Source organism: Temnothorax nylanderi, unplaced genomic scaffold (genome assembly GCF_030848795.1).
Source record: "Temnothorax nylanderi isolate EJ_2023f unplaced genomic scaffold, tnyl_v1.0 TNYL_tig0017_pilon, whole genome shotgun sequence".
NCBI lineage: Eukaryota > Metazoa > Arthropoda > Insecta > Hymenoptera > Formicidae > Temnothorax > Temnothorax nylanderi.
In genome coordinates this window covers 27,984-48,506 of record NW_027249079.1, presented here as the reverse complement: position 1 = coordinate 48,506, position 20,523 = coordinate 27,984, and the positions used below count along the sequence as shown (strand labels likewise).

General features: G+C 40.3%; 5 protein-coding genes across 6 annotated transcripts; 2 read left to right on the top strand and 3 right to left on the bottom strand.

Moving 5' to 3' along the window:
• Nucleotides 1-2,488: 2,488 nt before the first annotated feature.
• LOC139768578 (cuticle protein 2-like) lies at nt 2,489-4,551 on the bottom strand. Its single transcript, XM_071698904.1, has 3 exons — nt 4,284-4,551; nt 3,574-3,848; nt 2,489-3,056 (listed from the first exon to the last, which is right to left on the bottom strand). Exons 1-3 carry the CDS (start codon nt 4,299-4,301, stop codon nt 2,843-2,845), a joined length of 507 nt encoding a protein of 168 aa, XP_071555005.1. The 5' UTR covers nt 4,302-4,551; the 3' UTR covers nt 2,489-2,842.
• A 1,490-nt stretch (nt 4,552-6,041) lies between these two features.
• Nucleotides 6,042-7,163, bottom strand: Cpr92f (cuticular protein 92F). The gene is made up of 2 exons (XM_071698908.1): nt 7,152-7,163; nt 6,042-6,781 (listed from the first exon to the last, which is right to left on the bottom strand). The coding sequence occupies exons 1-2, from the start codon at nt 7,161-7,163 to the stop codon at nt 6,290-6,292; spliced, it is 504 nt and encodes a 167-aa protein (XP_071555009.1). The 3' UTR covers nt 6,042-6,289.
• Nucleotides 7,164-8,663: 1,500 nt separating this feature from the next.
• LOC139768580 (cuticle protein 2-like) lies at nt 8,664-10,444 on the top strand. The gene is made up of 3 exons (XM_071698906.1): nt 8,664-8,675; nt 8,906-9,202; nt 10,238-10,444. The coding sequence occupies exons 1-3, from the start codon at nt 8,664-8,666 to the stop codon at nt 10,442-10,444; spliced, it is 516 nt and encodes a 171-aa protein (XP_071555007.1).
• A 3,659-nt stretch (nt 10,445-14,103) lies between these two features.
• LOC139768577 (uncharacterized) lies at nt 14,104-15,498 on the top strand. Its single transcript, XM_071698903.1, has 3 exons — nt 14,104-14,188; nt 14,461-14,778; nt 15,162-15,498. Exons 1-3 carry the CDS (start codon nt 14,177-14,179, stop codon nt 15,348-15,350), a joined length of 519 nt encoding a protein of 172 aa, XP_071555004.1. The 5' UTR covers nt 14,104-14,176; the 3' UTR covers nt 15,351-15,498.
• Nucleotides 15,499-15,627: 129 nt separating this feature from the next.
• On the bottom strand, nt 15,628-18,226 carry LOC139768575 (MYG1 exonuclease-like). 2 transcript variants are annotated; one of them, XM_071698900.1, is made up of 6 exons: nt 17,327-18,226; nt 17,007-17,179; nt 16,772-16,867; nt 16,448-16,684; nt 16,179-16,374; nt 15,628-16,096 (listed from the first exon to the last, which is right to left on the bottom strand). In XM_071698900.1, exons 2-6 carry the CDS (start codon nt 17,126-17,128, stop codon nt 15,722-15,724), a joined length of 1,026 nt encoding a protein of 341 aa, XP_071555001.1. In that variant the 5' UTR covers nt 17,129-17,179; nt 17,327-18,226; the 3' UTR covers nt 15,628-15,721. The 2 variants fall into 2 exon arrangements, with proteins under 2 accessions (XP_071555001.1, XP_071555002.1); XM_071698901.1 differs by having other exon boundaries at nt 17,007-18,226.
• Between the last annotated feature and the right edge of the window lie 2,297 nt (nt 18,227-20,523).

Genomic DNA, 20,523 nt, shown 5'->3' with positions numbered 1-20,523 from the left:
GCATTGCGTATCTCTCGAGAAACACTCGTGTAGGTATATGATGTTCACGATATGGATTACTGCTCTAATGGCGATTTAATTCTGGGAACTGAGAAATATCATGTAAATCCTATTGAAACGTAGTCATCTCGCGTTACGGTTGTGGATGTTGCCACATAGGTCACCAGTGTACGAAAGACGTGAGAAGAAACGAGCGAGGGAGCGGAATAATAGCTTCGTTCCTCGAGAACGAACCTGTGCACATCGTGATTCGGAATACCTCCGCCGCGAAAAGGTCAGGAATCGTAACTCGTAACTCGTAAACCGATGCAGAATATGCAAGAAGGATGAATCGATCGTGAACGAGTTTACGAGTACTTATCGGAGAATCGAGACTCGGAGATTCGCCAGAATGAAATGACGCGGAGCCAAAGGTGACGTTATCGCGGAGCGCGTTGACGAACTTACGTCGCCAGAAATCGTCGATCTGTCACCGAGGCGTTTCCTCGAGGGGGAAGAAAAAAAAAGAACCGATTTCATTCGCGACGGAGTGTGCAACCTCGCTACCCACTCCTTACCCTGCGCAACTTGAACTGACCTCGATATAAAGATACAAGATCGGACGATACGCCTACCCGAGAAGAGCTAAAAAATTCCGCGGGCGCGCGCAGAGATCGGCGGATGCTGCGTGGAAATATCGCAGCCGCGCGTTCGCGACCGTGGTCTTACTCGTTACGTGTACGAAGGGGGGAAGGCATTACGTATTACGAGACCCCGTTTTGCGTAGATTTGCGCAACAATCGGCGAGCTAGTCAACCGAGTTCTTCCGTCTCACGTTACCGCGCGGATCGGCGTCGATTATAACGGGGACAAGATCAAGTAATCTTCTCCCTCGCTCTGCCCCGCTGACCTCAAACGAAGTCTATCCGATATCGCTTTATCGAAAGGAATTGCTAAACAATAGAAACATTTATAATATTTTGTTATAATTATTATATTTTATATTACATTTATAATATAAGATTTATAAAATTTATAATATATAAGATAAGATTATTATTATATTATTATTATTATATTATTATTATATATAAGATATATAATATATAAGATATATATCAGATATAATGATCTGATATAATATATCAGATTTATAAGATTTATTATATATATAAGATTTATGATATATCAATATAATACATGTTAAATGCGACGAATGATTTTAGTCGTCAAGTTTAAAGAATCTGGTAGATATTTGTTAGAGAGTAGGATTAAATAATCTTTTGCCTCTCATGCTGCTCTACTGATCTATATAATTAAATGAGATTAACTTATCCGATATTGCTTTAACGAAAGAAATTGCTTAGAAATATTTATAACATATCAAATGCGACGAACGATTTAAATCGACATCAGGTTAGGTTTTAAAGAGAACCTGGCAGATATTAATAAAATTATTCTTCGATCTTTGACAGAAATCTATAGCTTGAGTTTCACCGTTCTTTAAACGATGGACTGTCAATTTTCAAAAGCACAGCGACAGCTAACGAGAAGAAGACCGCCTTGAAGGGAAGTGATCCGTGATCCATGACCGGTCGTCCGCGAATCGGGCGTGTTTTGCAAGAAAACTTCATTCGAATGCACGTTGCGTTGACGCGTTGCGGATGGTTGCGTAGAAAACACCGTGCGGAGCGAATCATGGCAACGAACATCTCATTAAAGATTAACTAATAGATCTGTAATCACTTGATGTCAATTAGCAACAGGAAACGAAAAATCGATTGCGAAGAGAAAACGATGAGGAAACCGGTTTCTACGACTGCGAGATAGTTTGAGGCGATTATCCTGCGTGATCCTAGACGGTTAGCGCCATTAGCAAGGACGCGATTAATCGTGCATAACGAGGTGCGCAACAACCGAGTTCAGCAGATAACGATCTTTTGTGTCGCGTATTGCCGCGAAAGTAGATCTGAGTAACGGTAGAATACGATAACATCTCGAAGTGAATGCCGTGAAACACCGATTGCCGTGAATGAATGTAATAGAATCTTTTCATTCAAAGAAGAAGAGCCAGAATTAACACGTTCAAAACGCAGGCGTTTATACAAAAGTTTTTAGAAATTCTTAGGGAAGGAAATATTATAAACCAAGTCCGCTTCTTGACATGTGAGCTGAAGTTAATAAATTATTATTATTATTATAATATAAATTCTTAAGCCCGTATTAGACTACGGATTGGGATTGAGATTGGATTGAAATTTTACCAATCAGAACAAAGTTCACTAAACTTGAGATCAGTTTTCTTTATTCTGATTGATTCAATTTCAATCCAATCTCAATCCCAATCTGTAGTTTGATGACGAGCTTTAGGGAGAGATATTTGAATCTCTGGACTTACATAAATTTAGAAAATTAAATATTTAAACTTCTTTTTTAACATTCAAGACGAGTGGATCAAAGGGTGTTGGACCGTGCAAAGAAGCACGAAATGGTTAACTTTTGACGCTACTGTTATCCCATATGCATATATATTTTTTCCACTACATACCCCGGAAGTACGAGTACTCGCGCGTGACAAATAGGAAATGCATGAAACGCGGCGCTGAAAATACAGGCAGGAAGTTCATTGGGAAGTGCGATCGGAAGATCGGCGAGGGAGAATCGTTTGTTCGAACTGATCGGAGAGGTAGTTAGTAATATCTGTCTTAGTCTTCCAATTCTTGAGGTAGCTGGAAAGGACGTCGAGGATCTCACGAGCGGGTCCAGCGCGACCGATCGCGCGATCGATTTCGCCGGGATCGTCGACGTCCACCGAACGAGCAGAAGCGTGTCGTTCTGAACCGATCGTTTCCTTGGAGTCGAATTAATAGTAGCTGCTGGCCGGGCCGTCCCAAGCGGGACTGTAGGCGCCATTGTTCCAGGATGGATCGTAGGCGCCAACGGCAACTGGATCGGCTGGACCGGTCGGCACGCGCCGCGCTTCCGCATTGTAGAGAGAGAAATGTACGGCCTTGGCTTGCTGAACCTCGGGCGTGTCGACTACGCGGCCGTCCGGGCCCAGCGGTGCCGGTGGTCCGCTGCAACGTGATGTATTCGGACGATTTTAGAGAGTTAACCCTATAGCTCGCCACATTCCGGTCCAGTGGACCGCTTTGAACGTTTTTCGATTTTCCGGTTTTCACATAAATAACGCAATTTTTCAGTTTTCTTATAATAAGTTCAGTTTATAAACTCAAACAATTTTCTTGACCTGATATTAGCATAAACATCTTATTCAGACTCTGCATTTCCAATTCCTATGTTACAAGTTGAAAAATATTAATTAAAATGAAAATGACAATGCGACAAAGTCGAGCAGTCTCATGGACCCGAGTGCGGTGAATTAATATAAAGATTCCAAAATAAGTAATGGCTAGCTAGGGTTAAGTTTAGCTAGGTCGGCTCTCGTTAGATGAACGGAATTTAAATAAAATAAAATTTTGAAAAAGATAATCCTTTCTAAATTAAGTCTAATCTAGTTGCGTTTGAATAAAAGAACGCATGAAGATGCCAGAGAGGTCCAATCTTGGGTAGAAACGCGTGTTCGAAACAAACCTGTAATGCGAAATGTAATTTCTGGGAGCGTATCCACTTGGACCGTATGCGCTTGGAGCGTATCCGCTGGGTCCGACGTAAGCGCCGATAGCTCCCGGTCCCTTCGGTGCACGTGCGTTAGCCTCCGCTAGAGCGCTTAAATGGGCAGCCTTCAATTGCGCAACTTCCGGTGTGTCTACCACGCGACCGTCGGGGCCCAAAGGTGCCGGGGAAGCATGGGGCCCGTACCACTGTGGAGCCGCCAGAATAGCGCTCGACATTGCGAAGAAGAGGATCTACAATATATAATGAATCTTATCATCCGAATATAAGAAGCAAGCGTACAAAGTTAGAAACTACGTTGGAAGAACAGTCCTTTCCTTTGCACGATATGGAAAGAAAGAGAATGACATTGATTAAGCTCAGTAACGACCCAAATAACACAATGTTCAAAATCGGGACATAAGATGTCTTTAAGACATCTTAAAGATGTCTTGTATCTCGATTTTGGGCATTGTTGTCTGGAGAGTTACATGAAGGATTAGTGACAAACGATTGACTAATTATTGACATTAACAAGGCTCAGAGTTAATAAGATTTAGAAAGTAAACTAATATTAATTTCATAGGAGAATTTAATATTAATCAAGATGACAAGTGCGGGGAAATCGATCTGGAATTTCGGGCACGTCGCCTCGCAGCACCTTTCCCCGATTTTGCCAGCGTACTCACGACGTATCTGATCATCATCGCGGCGATCACCCTGCGTATCCCAAAGGTATCCCGTCGCCCTCAGATCTCTCGACAAGACACTGCGGTTGTCTGGCACGTACGTTTAGATCCGCATTACAGCCGCCATCAACGTGCGTGGTGCAATTTATAGGGGTACGAGCGTCGATCGGGCGTGCTGTGGCTGCCCGTGCCCCGCCTGACTTGGCGCGATCGACTCGCGGGGTAACAACCACACCCAGGAAAAACGTTCTCCTTAACTGCACACACGCCGTGCCCCGTAACATTTACGCCGTGCGTTAACAATGGCACCCGTATGCGCGTGTCCCGTGACCTCGTGTCGCGAGTAAAAAATGCACACCTCGGCTATGCTGCGCCGCTATGCGCGTCACCCGCGGAAGCAGTTCGCAGTCATTTAAGTCGCCGGCTTTCGCCAAAGTGATCGCTGATGCCGCGAGATCAATGATCTTCCCAGCATCGTACGTTATTGCCTCTTCAAATGCGGCGCCAGGAATTAAATCGAGAAGTTACAAAAGTAACTTTGCAAAGAACATCCGAGATTCTCACTCAATTACTATTTCGTTCGTATTTAATTTCTCGATTAAATGTATTATGGTATCCAAATTTTTCTAGAAGTAGATACTTTACTTTTCTTCTAAAAATGTTTCACTGTTAAGTTCGTAGTGCCAAATTATACTCAATTTGAGACATTTTTAACCATTCTTATAGGTCGCCACTGCTCTTACTCAATATATTGTTAATTTAACTAAAACATTTTAATTAATAATAAAATAAAACAATTAATTTAACTATATCAATTAAAATAATACTATTTTGTTAAAATAATATATTTTGACACATAATATGGTGTAGTTAAAAATAACAAAATGTTATTTAACTCAAGGTAATGGCTTAAATTTCATCTTTTAATATTTAACAGTGTTCCTTTGAGAATTGAAAGCATGAGAAAGTTCCGTTTTATTTGCACAAATATATGATCGATTATTATGGATACTGTAGGTGAAGTTTTCAGTAAATTTTCATTAGCATTTTATTGAAAGCAACAGATAACAGCCCGCGAGACCGATTTACGATTGTATCTCACGTGCCATTATCTTTAAACCACGATCACGCAACGAGTTACACCCACTATGCCCCGCAGTTTATGGGGATTATTTATCCGCACGTGTCGTATCAATCACAATAGTATGTCACCGGATGGCGATAACAATAGTTGTTGAATTACTAAAACGGAGATAGCGGTGTCGCAACCGGCCGCTTGGCCAGTTCATCGATCAAGCCCTATTGGTACGTTTGATCTGAAAGGAATTGCGCGCGTTTGTCACCAACGCGCTCAACACCGACGTGTTTGGGCGTTTAGTCGAGCTTGACGGAGTGGCAGTCGATCGTGAGTGATCGATACGCACGATCGGCAACCGAACTCGTGCTTCTGAACGGTAATTGAGCTCGGCACGTCGTCAGCACTTCTCACCGCAGAACCGCGAGAAAAATTCTTATGCACTCTAACCGCGTGAAATAAAACATTTGCACTCTGCTGTACAAATTATTCAAAAGGCAGAAACGCACGGAGATCAAAACATCAAAAGATACAAAAATCGAGTATATAATTAATTTCCGTAATCTTCTATTCAAAATTATTACGTTACGAAATTTAATAATTATTTCGAAGCAATAATGAATCTTACGAGATACCTTCGATTTGTACGAGAGGGAAATCAATGAATGTTATTTACTCACACGTTATATTTTATTTGTTATTTATTCACACATTATATTTGATATTTACTCACACGTTATATTGTATTTGTTAATTTCGTGTCGTTACATTTATAGCGTGTATGAAATAATATTTATGTTGCCCGAGATGCACATCCGCCAACGCGAGCGTAACAAGATGCGCGTCGACACAATTCTTTGAAGAAGTCGCTATTGATGAAAGCAATGAGAGTTAATGGTCCTTCCGTGGTATTCCCTCGACAAGGTGTTCATCATGAGAAGTGCGGGTAGGAATACGCGTACGGCAGATGCTTGGCCAACTCCTCGGCGTGGGCGGACAGATGCGCGATCTTGGCGTGGGCCACTTCCGGCGTATCTACGACTCGTCCGTCCTTGCCGAGGGGTGCCGGTGGACCGTGGTACTTGCTCTGGTATCCGTCGTGATGTCCGCCGGCGTAACCGATGTAACTTCCGCCCGCGGGATATCCCCCGTCGAATCCGCCGTCAAATCCGCCGGCGAATCCCCCGTCGTGACCTCCGCCCGCGTAATATCCAACGTGAGGCGGCGCCGCTTTGGCAGCCGCCTCGGCGTACGCCGCGAAATGCACCTTTTTGGCGTGGGCCACTTCCGGCGTGTCGACCACCCGGCCGTCATGGGCCAGCGGGGCTGGTGGTCCGTGGTAGTAATGTCCCACGTGATACACCTGAGGCTCGTGATGCGTCGGCAGAGCCAGCGTCGACAGCGTGAGGCACGATAGGACAATCTGAAAGAACGAAGAGATTTATCTGTCGAATCCTGAGATAAAAGGAGGAAACTATGGAAGACAGCGATAACAATAGTTATAAAAAGTCTCTTAGTGTACGCTGCAAGAAAATTTACAAGCAAAATAAGCAAAAATTGTATTCAGATGTGAAAGCAGTCTTTTCATTGCGTGAGAAAGTTTAATTTTAATAAACTTAGTACAGAATGTTGTCTTAATCTAAATTTTTTTATATTATTGTCTTTTTTAATAGTAAAAGGGTTTATCATTAAAAAATAATAATTTTTTTTAAATATAATAATTAATATAATACTTTTGTTAATAAAGAATTGTGAAAATAAGAAGGATCGGGATAGAGTATCAGTGTACTTACAAGGGACTTCATACTTGCGCGCGTCTATTCGAGATCAGGCGAATCTCTGTCTGTACGGTCAGGCCACGTAGACTTTATATAGCCGGCGAACGATACGCGGGCAACTAGTACAGACGTGCTGTACTAAATATTATAGCGTAAACGCGGAACGTTTTACAACATGGGGCCGCCTTGATTTTCAGATAACAAAAACGCGAAAGAGGCGGTTTTTCGTGTTTGGTTCATTTCGCTTGAAAGGCGAAATGGAGACACATCGCGGGGCGATCATTTTGCGCGATAAAAAGAGAGATCGAAAAATCGCGGTAGACAGAGAGAAAGAACGAGAAAAAGTTGGAAACAAAAAGTGAGAGATACAGATGGGATAGAGGGAGAGAGGCAGAGAGGCAGAGAGAAGGAGCGAGAAAGGGTGAAAAGGGGGAGGGATAGAGGGGCGGCTTGGAATGCCCGCAAGAACGGAATTATGATTGCGCCAAAACGCGAACGTTCTACGAGCGATGTTGTACAATTGGCTCGGCAAAAAAGTGTCAGCGCCGATGGGAACGTATCCGATCGATCCTGCATCTCGTCGGCATCCCGATTGCCGAGCGAACGGCTCCGAGGAATGATTCAAGATTGCAGCCCCGACATAAATCAGGAAGATTATCGAGACGAGCGATTAATCGCAAGTTTTTCGACATCGCGTTTATTAACGAATCTAACGTAAAGATTAAACGCTGTCAATTTACTTGTCCACGAGGAAAAAAACCCGTTAGTCCCCTTTAATATTGAAATTACTCGTCGACATTGACATTCTTCATGACTATAATTAATAAATATCGTATAACAAAATACAGGTTCTCTAATAACCCGTAACGTGATTCGCGATTTGTTATCTTGCACTGCGAATTAAATTCCGCCACGTAAAAGCACTGCGTCTAATTGTTTAATGAGCCATCGCGGTTTACTTGGAGAACAATAAGAGTGCCGATTATAATTACATCAGATACAATTAAATATATCTGATCCTTTGTTGCGAGATCTAACGAAAGATTAATGATTCGATCAACGAAATGAAATTACACGGACGCCGCTTGGATTGTTGATCTAAACAATTGTGATTAAATTAATTGCACATTCCCGCACGGAAAAAAGAGATGTTGTATCAACAACGTTAGCTAACAACAATTATATTCTAATTGAAACAAGAGTTTAATGACATTTTATTAAAACATATTTGTTTCATTAATACTGTTATTCAATTAACAAGATTATTTTTCATTAGACCGCTGTTAATACAACATTATATTTAGTTCCGTAATATAGTCTCGCACCGTTGATGCGAAAATATCGAGAATTTTGACACAATTTCGTAAAAATCGAACGATCAGTTGTACGAATATTTGCCGAACGGTGTTCACCATTGGTGGGGTGACGCTGTTAGGTAAGATTATATCACCGATTGTATATAAACCGAGCGTTTTGCTCTCGATGGTTATAAAACGGTGACACTTCTATTCAGACTTGAACGTAATAATGAAGTCCTTGGTAAGTGATTTTGTTGGATTACAACTATTTTTAGCAGTCAATCAAGAAATTATTGAGCAAGTATCAATATAAACAAACTGTCGGAATTGCGATAAAATCTGCAATGAGAATCGCAAAACCATGAAATTTGTATTCAAAAATCATTTTGCTGAAATATCGATAATTAATATCAAAAAATGCTGTCTTCACACACACACACACATACATTAATCGTTTTTATGTTCATATAGATCTTCTTAATCGCCACCGTTGCCATAACTTTGGCTATGCCGACGCATTATCAATACCACGGACCACCGGCGCCCATAGGCCACGATGGCAGAGTCAGGGACACGCCGGAAGTGGCGCATGCCAAAGCGGCGCATCTCGCCGCCGTGGCGGAAGCTGCCGCGAGGGTTCCGCACAGCGTGGCTTCCTACGCGGAAAATGAGGACTATCACGGATACGTCAAACCCGTATCGGTCGGTCATCAAATGTACCACAACGGATACGGATATAACGGGCCACCTGCCCCGTTAGATCGCGACGTAAGATTTTTATCCCATTCAGTTGAGTGAACAATTAAGTTCGATACGGTGCACAGTTTCAAAAATATGCGAAAATAATAATCCTAAAAGTGTACTCGGTTTAGATCAGTTTCTTCGAGTTCTTGAAGATTTGAACTATATAATTTAATAATGATAATCAACGAATTAACATTCACAAGCGTCTCGGTCTGTATTCAGACCGGTGTAATTTACAAAAGAACACTTGTAATTAAAACAAAGAAACATGTAATTAAAACTTATATAAGCACGCAAAGTGCATTATTCGCGGTCTATATTCCAACGCAATCATATAAAGCGCAGATCAAATTCCCTGCGTGCAAACATATCAAAAATTAAAAAGTGAAAGCAGTAATAAAAATGGTTCAAATGTTCTTTATAATAAGTTGTAAACTGTCATTATGTTATTAATAACGGTCGAGAACACGTATCGATAAGGAGAATCAGGAGATCTTCATAACTTTATAAGATTGCATTAGATTATTAGAATATAGGCTGCGTGTAATGCGTCTTTGCGTGCTTATATAATTTTTAATTACCGTTCCTTTTGTAAATTACACTGAAGATGGTCTGATTACGGACCGAGACGCCTGTGAATATTAATTCGTATTAAATACATCGACACGAATACCTAGTTATGACTCTAAACCTTTTTATTTTATTTGATTGATTTTCTTCTTTGAGCCTTTTTAATAATAGATAATCATAATAATAATATAAAATCCTTCTTCCACTTTTCTTCACATTTCTTATAGTTACGCTTGACTCGATTTCAGGTGTTAATTTTAAATTTTGAATATTAACAGTAAAGAAGTATTATTCACTATAATTTACATACTTGAAATTTCGCAAACTTTTGAAAATAAATTTTATACATTTTTCAATCAGTAAGTGGAAATTACAGTAATTAATTTGAAGATAATTTGATAACATCGTATCGAAGAGGAAGGCCGTAGACGTTAAAAGGTGGATATTAATATGCCGCTTTCTTTATTGTTTTCTTCCTTTTGTTTTCAGGGTCGCGTGGTAGACACGCCGGAAGTGGCCAGAGCGAGAGCCGCGCATTTCGCGGCTTACAATCACATAGCTTCCGCGACACCTGTCGCGTTCGATCATTCGCAGATTTACAAGCCACCGGTCTACAGCCACGACGGCTATTACGGCGACCCGTCGGGCACCCTGTCTTACGACGACGGCGCGAATAGCGGCTACGACGATTACTGACTTTGTCAATCAAGGGAACAGGGCAACACACGTGAACGCGAGCTGATTTTTCCGCGGTGTTGATAGAATTATAAATTGACGTTGCCGCAATGTTACGCAGTTGGAAAACGCGCGTTCCTTAATTTGGTACGCGCAACAGTTTTGTTATACAATGCATTTCGTGATACGTCAATCGTAAATGTTTTCGCACCTTGCACAATCGGCTTTCAGGCTGAACCGCAAGATTCACGTACCCGATTCATTATCTAATTGTAAGACATGCTAATGCCAATGCTTTAGCTTGTAAGAAATATAAAGCATTCCGCTGGTTGCCTGATTTCTTATTTTATTAAAACAGTGTGTCCTCCCAATATTGCTGTTTCTACTGAACTACTTAAATGTTTCTTTAGCTGAGAATGGTTCCTCTGCAAAAGAGAAAAACTGATTTGTGGAATATATTGCATCTTTAAGAAAATTCAATATCCGTATTTAAAACGTATTCGTGCATTTCACACATAACAATCGAATTTTAATACCACAATAACATTGCATGTAATCTTGCTACTATCTTGACTACGGAAGATCATGTTCAATTGTAATATTATGTAAAATTATGATTGTTAACATAGATAGAACGTTGCACAGGATGTAACTATTTAAACGACGGAACATCGACCGAGTGTTATAATTTATGAACGCTAGAAGAAAAGGCGTGATCTGAAGAGATACATATCTCTCGGTACAGCACGCTATAAATAATCGTATCGCTCGTTGAGAACCGACGTATGCAACAGGCATACCTGTCAACATCCGCCTGCGGCCTCGCAGGCTGGCTGGCGGCATACCTCGTCGTCTTTTTGCGATCGCGTACGAATCCGAGGAATGATTGATCCGATCACTTAACCGCGTCCCGTGCTCCTATTCTGAATACACAGTCGAATTCAATTCAAGGCACACAACATTTCACACGCAACAACGATTCCGACACCCCTTGAATAGGTTTCGTATTTTACAACGTCGACATCTCTCGCAATATCAATAAATCACTCGCGGTCCATTAAAAAAAAAATGTTAATTACGAATATTTTAAGATTAATGAAAAACGTTAATCCATTTCATTAAGTCTTTGATATTTATCTACTTACTTTTCTTTTCCCTCTTTTACTTTTTTCTTTCTAACATGCGTATTTCTTTAATTCGATAATTCTTTAATTTGATGATATAACAGGCTCTCTCTTTATTTTCACTCTTTCGACAACTTGAAGATGAATTTCCTCACGATGAAGCAATTTTCCATACACGCAAATCTTATATAATTACACGCGTAATTATCTCAGCACGAGAAATCGCGGCTCGTCATAATAGCTGCTCCACCTAATCGGTATACTAGAAATCGCTGGGAGATCGATGCTTTCGGCCCACGCACGCGTACGCTCGAAGGGAAAACGACAAGTTGGCCGGCGCTAATTGCAGACGTCGTTTAACGGGGATTTAAGGTCATACAGTCATACCCGTATATGCGCTTATGCTAATAGACAATAGGGTCGTCGGGCGTGCCGGAGATTATCTCGAATTCCAAGGAAAAGGGCTTTTGTTCCCCGGCCGTTGCGTTAATAAAGCGCCCACACAGATATGGGGAAAATTTCTCGCTGAAAACGCGAGTGAAAATTCTTCGCGTTTAAAGGAATCGTTGAAATTAACGCAACGTTCCAAATAGTGGTCATGCGTTACTTGCGTGTTGCAAAATCACACATGGATACTATTGTAAATTCATTTTTACGTAAAAGAAAGATTGTTGCTAATTTTGAATACATTTCAAATTTAATATATTTATTATATATGAATTATTTTATATATTTAATAATATATAGAATTTTGCATATCATATACGGTCGTATTTCACATTACTTATTAATATATAAAATTTATATATATATTTGTTTGTAAATAAATTTTAATATATTCGTTTATAGGTATATCCGTACTGCATACTGGATGATCCTAACGTTGCTTTTCGTAAGTGGCCTACTTACGACTTCTCATTAGTTATTTATCAAATTATTTAAAGTGATTTTAGCAATTAACTCACCGCATTTACGCATGTGCAAACCCATAAGGTTAACAATTCGCCATTATGTGCAAATGTAGGTATCTTACAACTCGGTCGTTGCTCAATGATATTACGTTGGCAGAGCGCGTATAATGAATTAACGTAATGCTTATAAAGGCGTTACGATTTGCTACATATTTCATTTTAATAGATGCAACAGATACGAATCGCTTAAATAAATATTAAGAAGCGCGGTGTTCCGCAAGTTTCAAGCTGCCTCCCCTCCCCCTCCGCTCCCCGTGAATGAAACTTTGAAATTTCCGGAAGATATTTTCTCCAAGAGATCCTAGAAATTAATGCGTTTTAATTTTCACGGAAGACGCTTTCGTTTCCGAGTAACGCGAAACGGTAAAATCTTTCTCCCGCGAAACATTACGAGTTCTTAAACGTGTGGTCGGGTGGCCGAAGCGTCCTGCGCGAGCACACGGCACAAAGAGAGTTTCGTTCAGGAAGTGAGACCTTGAGGAAGCGGAATTTTCGATCGGCGAGCAAAAAGACGCGTGCCGCACCTGCCGATACGGATCAGACGTGTATCGTCAAAGAGAGCGATCCGTCCCGATCTTCATCCAGGAAAAATCAATCCCGATCTCGAGGACGCGCGATCGAGACCTTCATTTCGGCACGCTCTCTTTTTCTACGTCGCACCTCATACATTTTAATTGCGTCTCGCCCCGTCCTTTCCCTTCCACCTTTCGGCAGCTTCGCTTTGATATCGGCAAGGACGGCCGTTGATCGGCATGCCTGAGCGTATCGAGAAGTTATGGTAACGCGGTGAACGGGGATCCTCCGCCGAACACGGTGATACGCAACCTCGATTTTATTGCTTTTTATAGAAGATTTTTCTCGCAGATAAATATAAAGATCAATAAGGATTAAGACACCGACAAATGAGCTTATAGCTGTTCAATATTTTATACCCCCCTTTTACATCGTTTATTATTATATTTTTAAATATATAGACGCAATAAAGCGATTCAAATTAAATAATGCTATTAAATTATATGTAAGATTCAAGGAAACTAACGTATTTGTTTTCATTTTAATTAAATCGCTCATCTTAAACCTCACTTGATACGCTATGTAAATTTATGTACGCCTGCAGGAAGATGATAGTCTAGCACATTGCGGTTACGCATGTCCATGAGAGAAGGAAGCTCATTATCCATCATTTTCGCGGTAATAAACGAGACTTTACGGCCGGGAATCACCTTCCGCGCATCTATCCAGCAAAAAGTAATCGACCCTTCGTGCAGCAAATCGCGCCGGGCTTCCTATTAGGTCCGAGCCCTTGGCGGTCACTGTTGATGATGATGAGCGTGAAAAAGAGCCAGCCAACGAAGTCGCAAGACGATGTGAGACTGACCTCGACGATGCGTCCACATCGCAGAAGAGCCGGAGAGAATATCCCTCCCCGGGGCAGAATCAAATGGTGGCAGGGCCTCATTAACGTAATGTCAATGTCAGCACTTTGAGGTATAATACTTGCTGCAGGGTGTGGTCCCCTCCTACGGGTTGACGACTCCCTACCAGGATTCACATATATAAAAGGAGATCCGAGACGCGACACGATACGACATAGCAGTCCATACTTTAGGGCGAGTACTGGTTTATCATCCAGCAGCGCTTGACCTCACTGATAAGACATGAGGGCTCTCGTGAGTACCATCGATCGGTAGGGGACCCTCGAACGAATAATCTTACGGACGAAAATTTAATTGCATTCAATCGTTTATTCCGCGATCAACTCGATTATCGTCCAACCGATTTATTAGTTGTAAATTTAAATATAACTTGATAATATCTGTCACTAATTCTTTCCGTAATTAGGTTTTTTCAATTTGGGGGTCAGATTCTTTGTCGAGAAAGTACTTCACAAGCATTTAGAATGACTACGCACAAGATTTACGCGTGAATTTTTCTTTTACAGATTGTTCTATGCGCATTCTGCGCCATCGCGGCCGCAAAACCGACCTACTCGATATATCGCGTCGGTGTACCGCTCGGACCAGACGGGAAAGTCCTGGACACGCCGGAGGTAGCGCAGGCGAAAGCGGCGCATCTCGCCACTCAGGCCTACGAGGCTGCCAGGAACACGCTCGGCTACGGATACGTGCCCGCCATTTATGCACCTGCGATCTATGCACCTGCGATTACGTACGGCGCGCCCATCGGCGCCGACGGTCGGGTGGTAGACACACCTGAGGTCGCCCAGGCCAAGGCTGCCCATCTCGCCGCTCACGCCCAAGTACGACACTCTCGGTTTAGAGATAGTTGCGCAAACGGCAATAGCTATTCGTGACCGGCATTCAACGTAGCACTGCTCTTCATTGTTAAAAGTCGAGAACCGTTGATGCAACGTTCATCTACACTCCACAGCATAGAAATATTATATATTGTATATTTAGACTGTAAATCGTAATGTCCCATTCATCTCGTTACATATCATCATATCTCCGAGGCGTTTTGGTAACATTATTTAGTCTTCCGTGATTTCCTCGCGTCGCAATATATCGATGAGTAAGGTAAATTGGTACCAATGCCTGGACACGTACCTACCTGTCCGGACATAGGTACGTGTCCAGGCATTGATACATTTTTCTTAATTTAATTAAATATTCGTTTACGCAGGAGGCAGCTAAGACTGTCGGGCTGGTCCCATACGGTGCTCTGGCATACGCCACTTCGCCTGCGTTCTACGCTTACAGTTACGCTCCACTTGGACCTGACGGCCGAGTAATCGACACTCCCGAAGTGGCCCAGGCTAAGGCCGCGCATTTGGCCGCACACGCGCAAGCAGCCGCCCGAAATGCTGACTGACGAGTTAAGCAACCATCGGAAACCGCGTATCGATAAAATCAAGCTATCTCTTCCCGATCGTAGAAGAACATCCGGAGAAAACTTGTGCCATGTTATATGGATCTGATGTGAAGAAACTTTAACAATAAACGAACCATTTTTTAAATAATTTCTGGAATAAGTGCAGTTTGGTTCGTCCTTATTGAATATATCAATATATGTATTTTACGCACGACAATTCAAAAGATGAAATAATTTTTCATACTGTAATTCCATGAGTATAAAAAAAAACGAAATGTACATGATCGAGTTGCATTTAATTAAAAAAGTTTTTAAAAAATGTTCAATAATTGTCATAAAAATTCTAAAGAACATCAATGGTCTAGACATAGTCATTCTTCTCCACCTTGCACAGTTTTCCCAATCTTGAGTGCTTCCTGCGCCATAGTTATTGCGCCGTCCTTTGTTTTGTGACCGCCGCTGTTCCGCTCGGGATACACAAATAGAGCGCCTTCAATTCCACAGGCTTCCACAAGAGCATCACCCTCCAAACCGCCCCATGCTTGCGGGAGTAACATTCTGTACATGCGACTTCTCAACGCTACCGGCATACACTCAATCCAATAAAAAAGGTTTCTAGACCCTATAGCCTCAAAAATGACGTACTTTATTGATGGCGACATGTTCATCTCCATTTCCAGTTTAAACAGATACTCTTCATACGGTAGAGATTTCGACAACGTTATTATCTCTCCGCTCGAATCGACCTTACAAAAATGTTTTACATTAAGTGATAATCGAAAATATATCCAAAAGCGAAAAAACAAGTAGAGGAAGTATTTTCCTTACTTCGAATCGACTTTCCACAGCGTGTCGCACGATGTCCATTGACGGTAAGTGAACGTTTTTCACGTCTTGTACAATTTCCAAAAATACCTTCCGTGCCAAAGCCACGGCTTTCTCAAACTGTTTCTCTTTTTCGTGGAACTCCAACGAAAAATTCAGTCCATATATGCGCGCACTTAAATTAGTACCTAATAGATTTCTGAAACAAATGCAGATGCAATTATTCTGGAGAAGCGTTCTAGCAGCATATAACATCACAAACGTCCACTTACAATGGCACTAAACCGTACATTTGCTCATCGATATCTATAGCGTCGATTTCCTTGATTAACTTGTCATAAATGAACTTAAACATTTCATCAATAACTCCGTCCTCTGTTACGTCTGAAAGTACATTCCTCAATATCTCGTGACCGAAATAACAGTAGATCAGTCCTGCACTGGTTAGTTCTACTGTCCAATCATACCCTGGTTTTCTTATGATGGTACTCACCGATTCTTTGAAATCTCTAATAAAAAAATAAGTAAATAATGATGTAGTAAAAACAGAAATTTTTTTTAATGGCGCATAATTAAATAGTACAAATATATTTTACTTTATGTTATGATCATATCGATGCCTGGATGGATCATATTCTCCGCCAACACCCACCACGATATCACAGGTATCTAAGACACTTTTATCTCGAGATCTAAAAATTTAATTGTATAGCTATGAATTCTGCAACCCAATATTTCATATTCAATTCCGATATAATAATCCATGTCAATACCCTTTCTCGATATCAGTTAGAACGTCAAAATTCTCGACTCTTAGATGAGAATAATTACCTCACTATAGATGCATCCTTATACTGTGGTAGCAGTTTTAAGAGTGCGCAGGCAAGAACCCCAGAGGAATAAAAAAATCCTTCGTAATACGTGGCTATCCTCACGGTCGATTTTTCCGACATCGTGAGAAGATTGGAGAATCCGCCGGAAAGCGCGCTTATTGATATAATCGACTGAAAATTGTGATCATCATATTAAATTACGAGACTTATATTAAGTAAATATATCGCTATTTAACAAATCAACAGATCGTAGCGAAACATGAGTTCCACCAGAAGCTCTTTTATATGCAGAAGTTCTTTTAAGTTGTGCTTAGATACCTTAACGTTGCACGCCGAAGAACGTACGTTTTATATAGGATTTCGTACTTCTTAAACTGACCGTTTTCCAGCAGAGGATGGCAAAAAGATGTCCGAGAATGCACGTGCTCCCTTTCTGTCAGAAAAATCGAACTTCTTCCCTTGGTTGGCACCTGCCTCTTTTCAGAGGTCAGTATCTTGTTGATGTTGGTTTGCTAAAGCGTATTTACATGAATACCGTTTGCGGTTCGAGATTCCCCTTCAAAATTTGTTGGTGGGAAAATCGAACGGTGAAACCCGTCTAGTGGCGCGTTTATGTATACAAATTGTGCACGTTGAACTACGTAGCCACGAATATTTCCGGCCGGCATCACACATACGTTCCAATGATTCCGTCCCATGCCCATAAAGTGCAATTGCGTAACAACATATATTATTTAAAAAAAAAATAACTAAGAATTGGAATAATTTAAGCCAGATAAAAGATATTAAAAATAAGAAATCAACTATATATAAATTTTTTTAATGGTGATTTCATGCAGAATATATATTACCATAGAAAAACTGCAAAACTGAAAAAAAAAAAACAAGTATAATGTCATTGCTTAAACATTTATTTGTGCAGTTTTGACTTTTTAGGCTATTCCATTTTGACCGAAAGTAATTACAATAGAAACTTAAATTTGGAATTTCTTCATACATATTATGCATATGTTTTTAATTTAAGAATTTAAATAAAGTTTAGTATTAAATGAAACAAACGGTAGAGAGGTTTTTCTTCAAATGTGTACGTTCTTCTTTTCTCTTTTGTTATTTTTTTAACGCACAATTTACAAACACATATAATGCATTACGTATATGTATGTACATTTCTTTTATTTATTAATTCTTTTTATTATATTTTTTATTATCTTTGTTACTTTCCATAACATTTTTACCAATCTTTTCAATTATTGATAGCATTAATTTTGGGCTACTAATTTTTTTATCTGTGCTTGCATTTATACATATTTCTGTATGTCCGCATACCATGGATTCAGTCTGTATATGCGCGCAGTTAAATCAGTACATGGTGATGAATATCTGAAACAAATGCAGATGCAATTATTCTAAAAAAGTATTCTGGGCAGAATGTAACATCACAAGGGGTGACGGCTGGTCTAGTGGGTAGAGCGCCAGATTCGTAATCCGGAGAACCGGGTTCGAATCCCGCTAGGCCACTGAGAAATTTCTCAGCAAAAACGCTGCCCCCCCATCTAGCGGAGAGAGGTAACCCTAGATGGCAAAACTGGGCTCCGTCTTTCGCGGAAAGACCGTACATTTGAGAATCGTTATCTCCAGCATCGATTTCTCTGATTAGTTTGACATAAACATTTCTCAATATATCACGACCGAAATGGCAGTAGATCAGTCCCGCAGCGGTCAGGTGCAATATCCAATTATACTCTAATTCTTGGTTTATAATAATAATTGCAGATTTTTGGGAATTTCCAAAAATCTGCAATTATTATTATAAACCAAGAATTAGAGTATGATTGGATATTGCACCTGACCGCTGCGGGACTGATCTACTGCCATTTCGGTCGTGATATATTGAGAAATGTACTTTTGGACGTAACAGAGGACAGAGTTATTGGTGAAATTTTCAAGATCTGATACCAAAAAAAATGAATAACGCCACGATGTGGCAAAAACAGAGAGATTTTCTTTTTTTATCTTATTCCTTATTTTTTTCATTGTGTCTGAGCCCTTATGAAAGAATAATGACCAGCGTTAGTGGCGCTCTCTGCAATGGGACATCCGGAAAATGGGAACTACGTTCCCTTACAGAAAAGCCATAAAGAATAGATAAGGAGGCCGAACTATACGTTCAGACCAGTTAAAACTCTTGGGGTTAAAATAAAGATATAATTACCTTACTATAGATGCATCCTTATATTGTGGTAGCAATTTTAAAAGCACACAGGCAAGAACCTCAGAGCAATAAAATAATCCGTCGCACGTGCCGATCCTCACGATCGATTTTCCCGACATCGTTCTGGGAGCGGGGTCGAATAAATACGTTTCCCTACGTATTTATACTACGTGAGAATATTAAAAAATCGATAGAAAACTATAGAAACCGATACGATTTGCAAAGAATCTTATCGTTTCTTATCATAATCTATCGTTTCATATTTTAAATTGTGAAAGAAATGTTATTGTTTCCTATATCGTTATTCTTTTATTCTCTGTTGAAAACGGATTTAATCGTTGGAATACGATAGAACTCTTATAGTAATTTATTGTTTTCTATTGTTTTGTTGGAATTTATCGAGGAGAAATAATTAAAAACCTATCGTAATTAATTGTGTATTTATAATAAAGGAGGCTCTCTAAGATAGGTCGTACAATTAAAAAACCTGTAATTATTAATCATGCATCAACGATAGAATATTGAAAACGTATCTCATCGTAAAGTTACAACAGGAAACGTTTCGTGATCTGTCATAAAATCACGATGGCATGGGTAAATGGTTTTCCATCATATAATGACAAATGAAAAGTCACTGTTATTTATCGTGTATCAGTGATAGACGATTCAAAACGTATCTTATCGTAAAGTTACAATAGAAAACGAAAGAGCGCGACTGCGACCGCGAGCAATAACTAACGCGCGCGCCACCGTGCCGCGACGCGCTAAGTGCCAGTATACTTTCTCGCAAGCAAAAATTCTCACGCGCTAAATATAAGAGGCTGGCCTACGAAATGCCTGACCATGATATCCTTCGCTGCGTATCAGTGATACCTCTGATATCACATAGCACAGAAATGGCAAAATGCACTAGTACGTTTTACGTTCTTTCTGATGCAGAAAGTGGATCAGAAGATTTTTGATAAATCGCGTTTGGATAAATCATAAAGGATTCTTTCTTATTCTTCTTCAGATACAAAATAGCGCGCGGCGCTTGCCGCTTAGATAAAACTCCACTAAAATAATATCTAAACATAATTACGCATTTATTGCGAATTCTTATAGAGTAGAAAAAGAATTCTTTCGGTATCTGAAGAAGGACTCAGAATTGGTGACATAAAAATAAATTTCTTTTGAACTCTTATAAAGAGTAGTGTTTTTAGAGCAGAAATGGTACGGAAAAAGAATTATTTTTCAATTCTCTTTGTTATCTGGGATATTTTATATGGATCTAATGTAAAAAAAACTTGGACAATAAACGAGC

Excerpts from the sequence above, each read along its gene's own strand:
- LOC139768580 (XM_071698906.1), top strand. Across the intron at positions 9,203-10,237 it reads CTGCCCCGTTAGATCGCGAC|GGTCGCGTGGTAGACACGCC; the intron begins GTAAGATTTTTA and ends TTTTGTTTTCAG.
- LOC139768577 (XM_071698903.1), top strand. Across the intron at positions 14,779-15,161 it reads ATCTCGCCGCTCACGCCCAA|GAGGCAGCTAAGACTGTCGG; the intron begins GTACGACACTCT and ends TCGTTTACGCAG.
- LOC139768578 (XM_071698904.1), bottom strand. Across the intron at positions 3,057-3,573 it reads AATTACATTTCGCATTACAG|CGGACCACCGGCACCGCTGG; the intron begins GTTTGTTTCGAA and ends ATCACGTTGCAG.
- LOC139768575 (XM_071698901.1), bottom strand. The coding sequence starts at position 17,128 with ATGTCGGAAAAATCGACCGTGAGGATAGCCACGTATTACGAAGGATTT. Across the intron at positions 16,375-16,447 it reads ATGTACGGTTTAGTGCCATT|AAATCTATTAGGTACTAATT; the intron begins GTAAGTGGACGT and ends CATTTGTTTCAG. Across the intron at positions 16,097-16,178 it reads CTGTGGAAAGTCGATTCGAA|GTCGATTCGAGCGGAGAGAT; the intron begins GTAAGGAAAATA and ends CATTTTTGTAAG.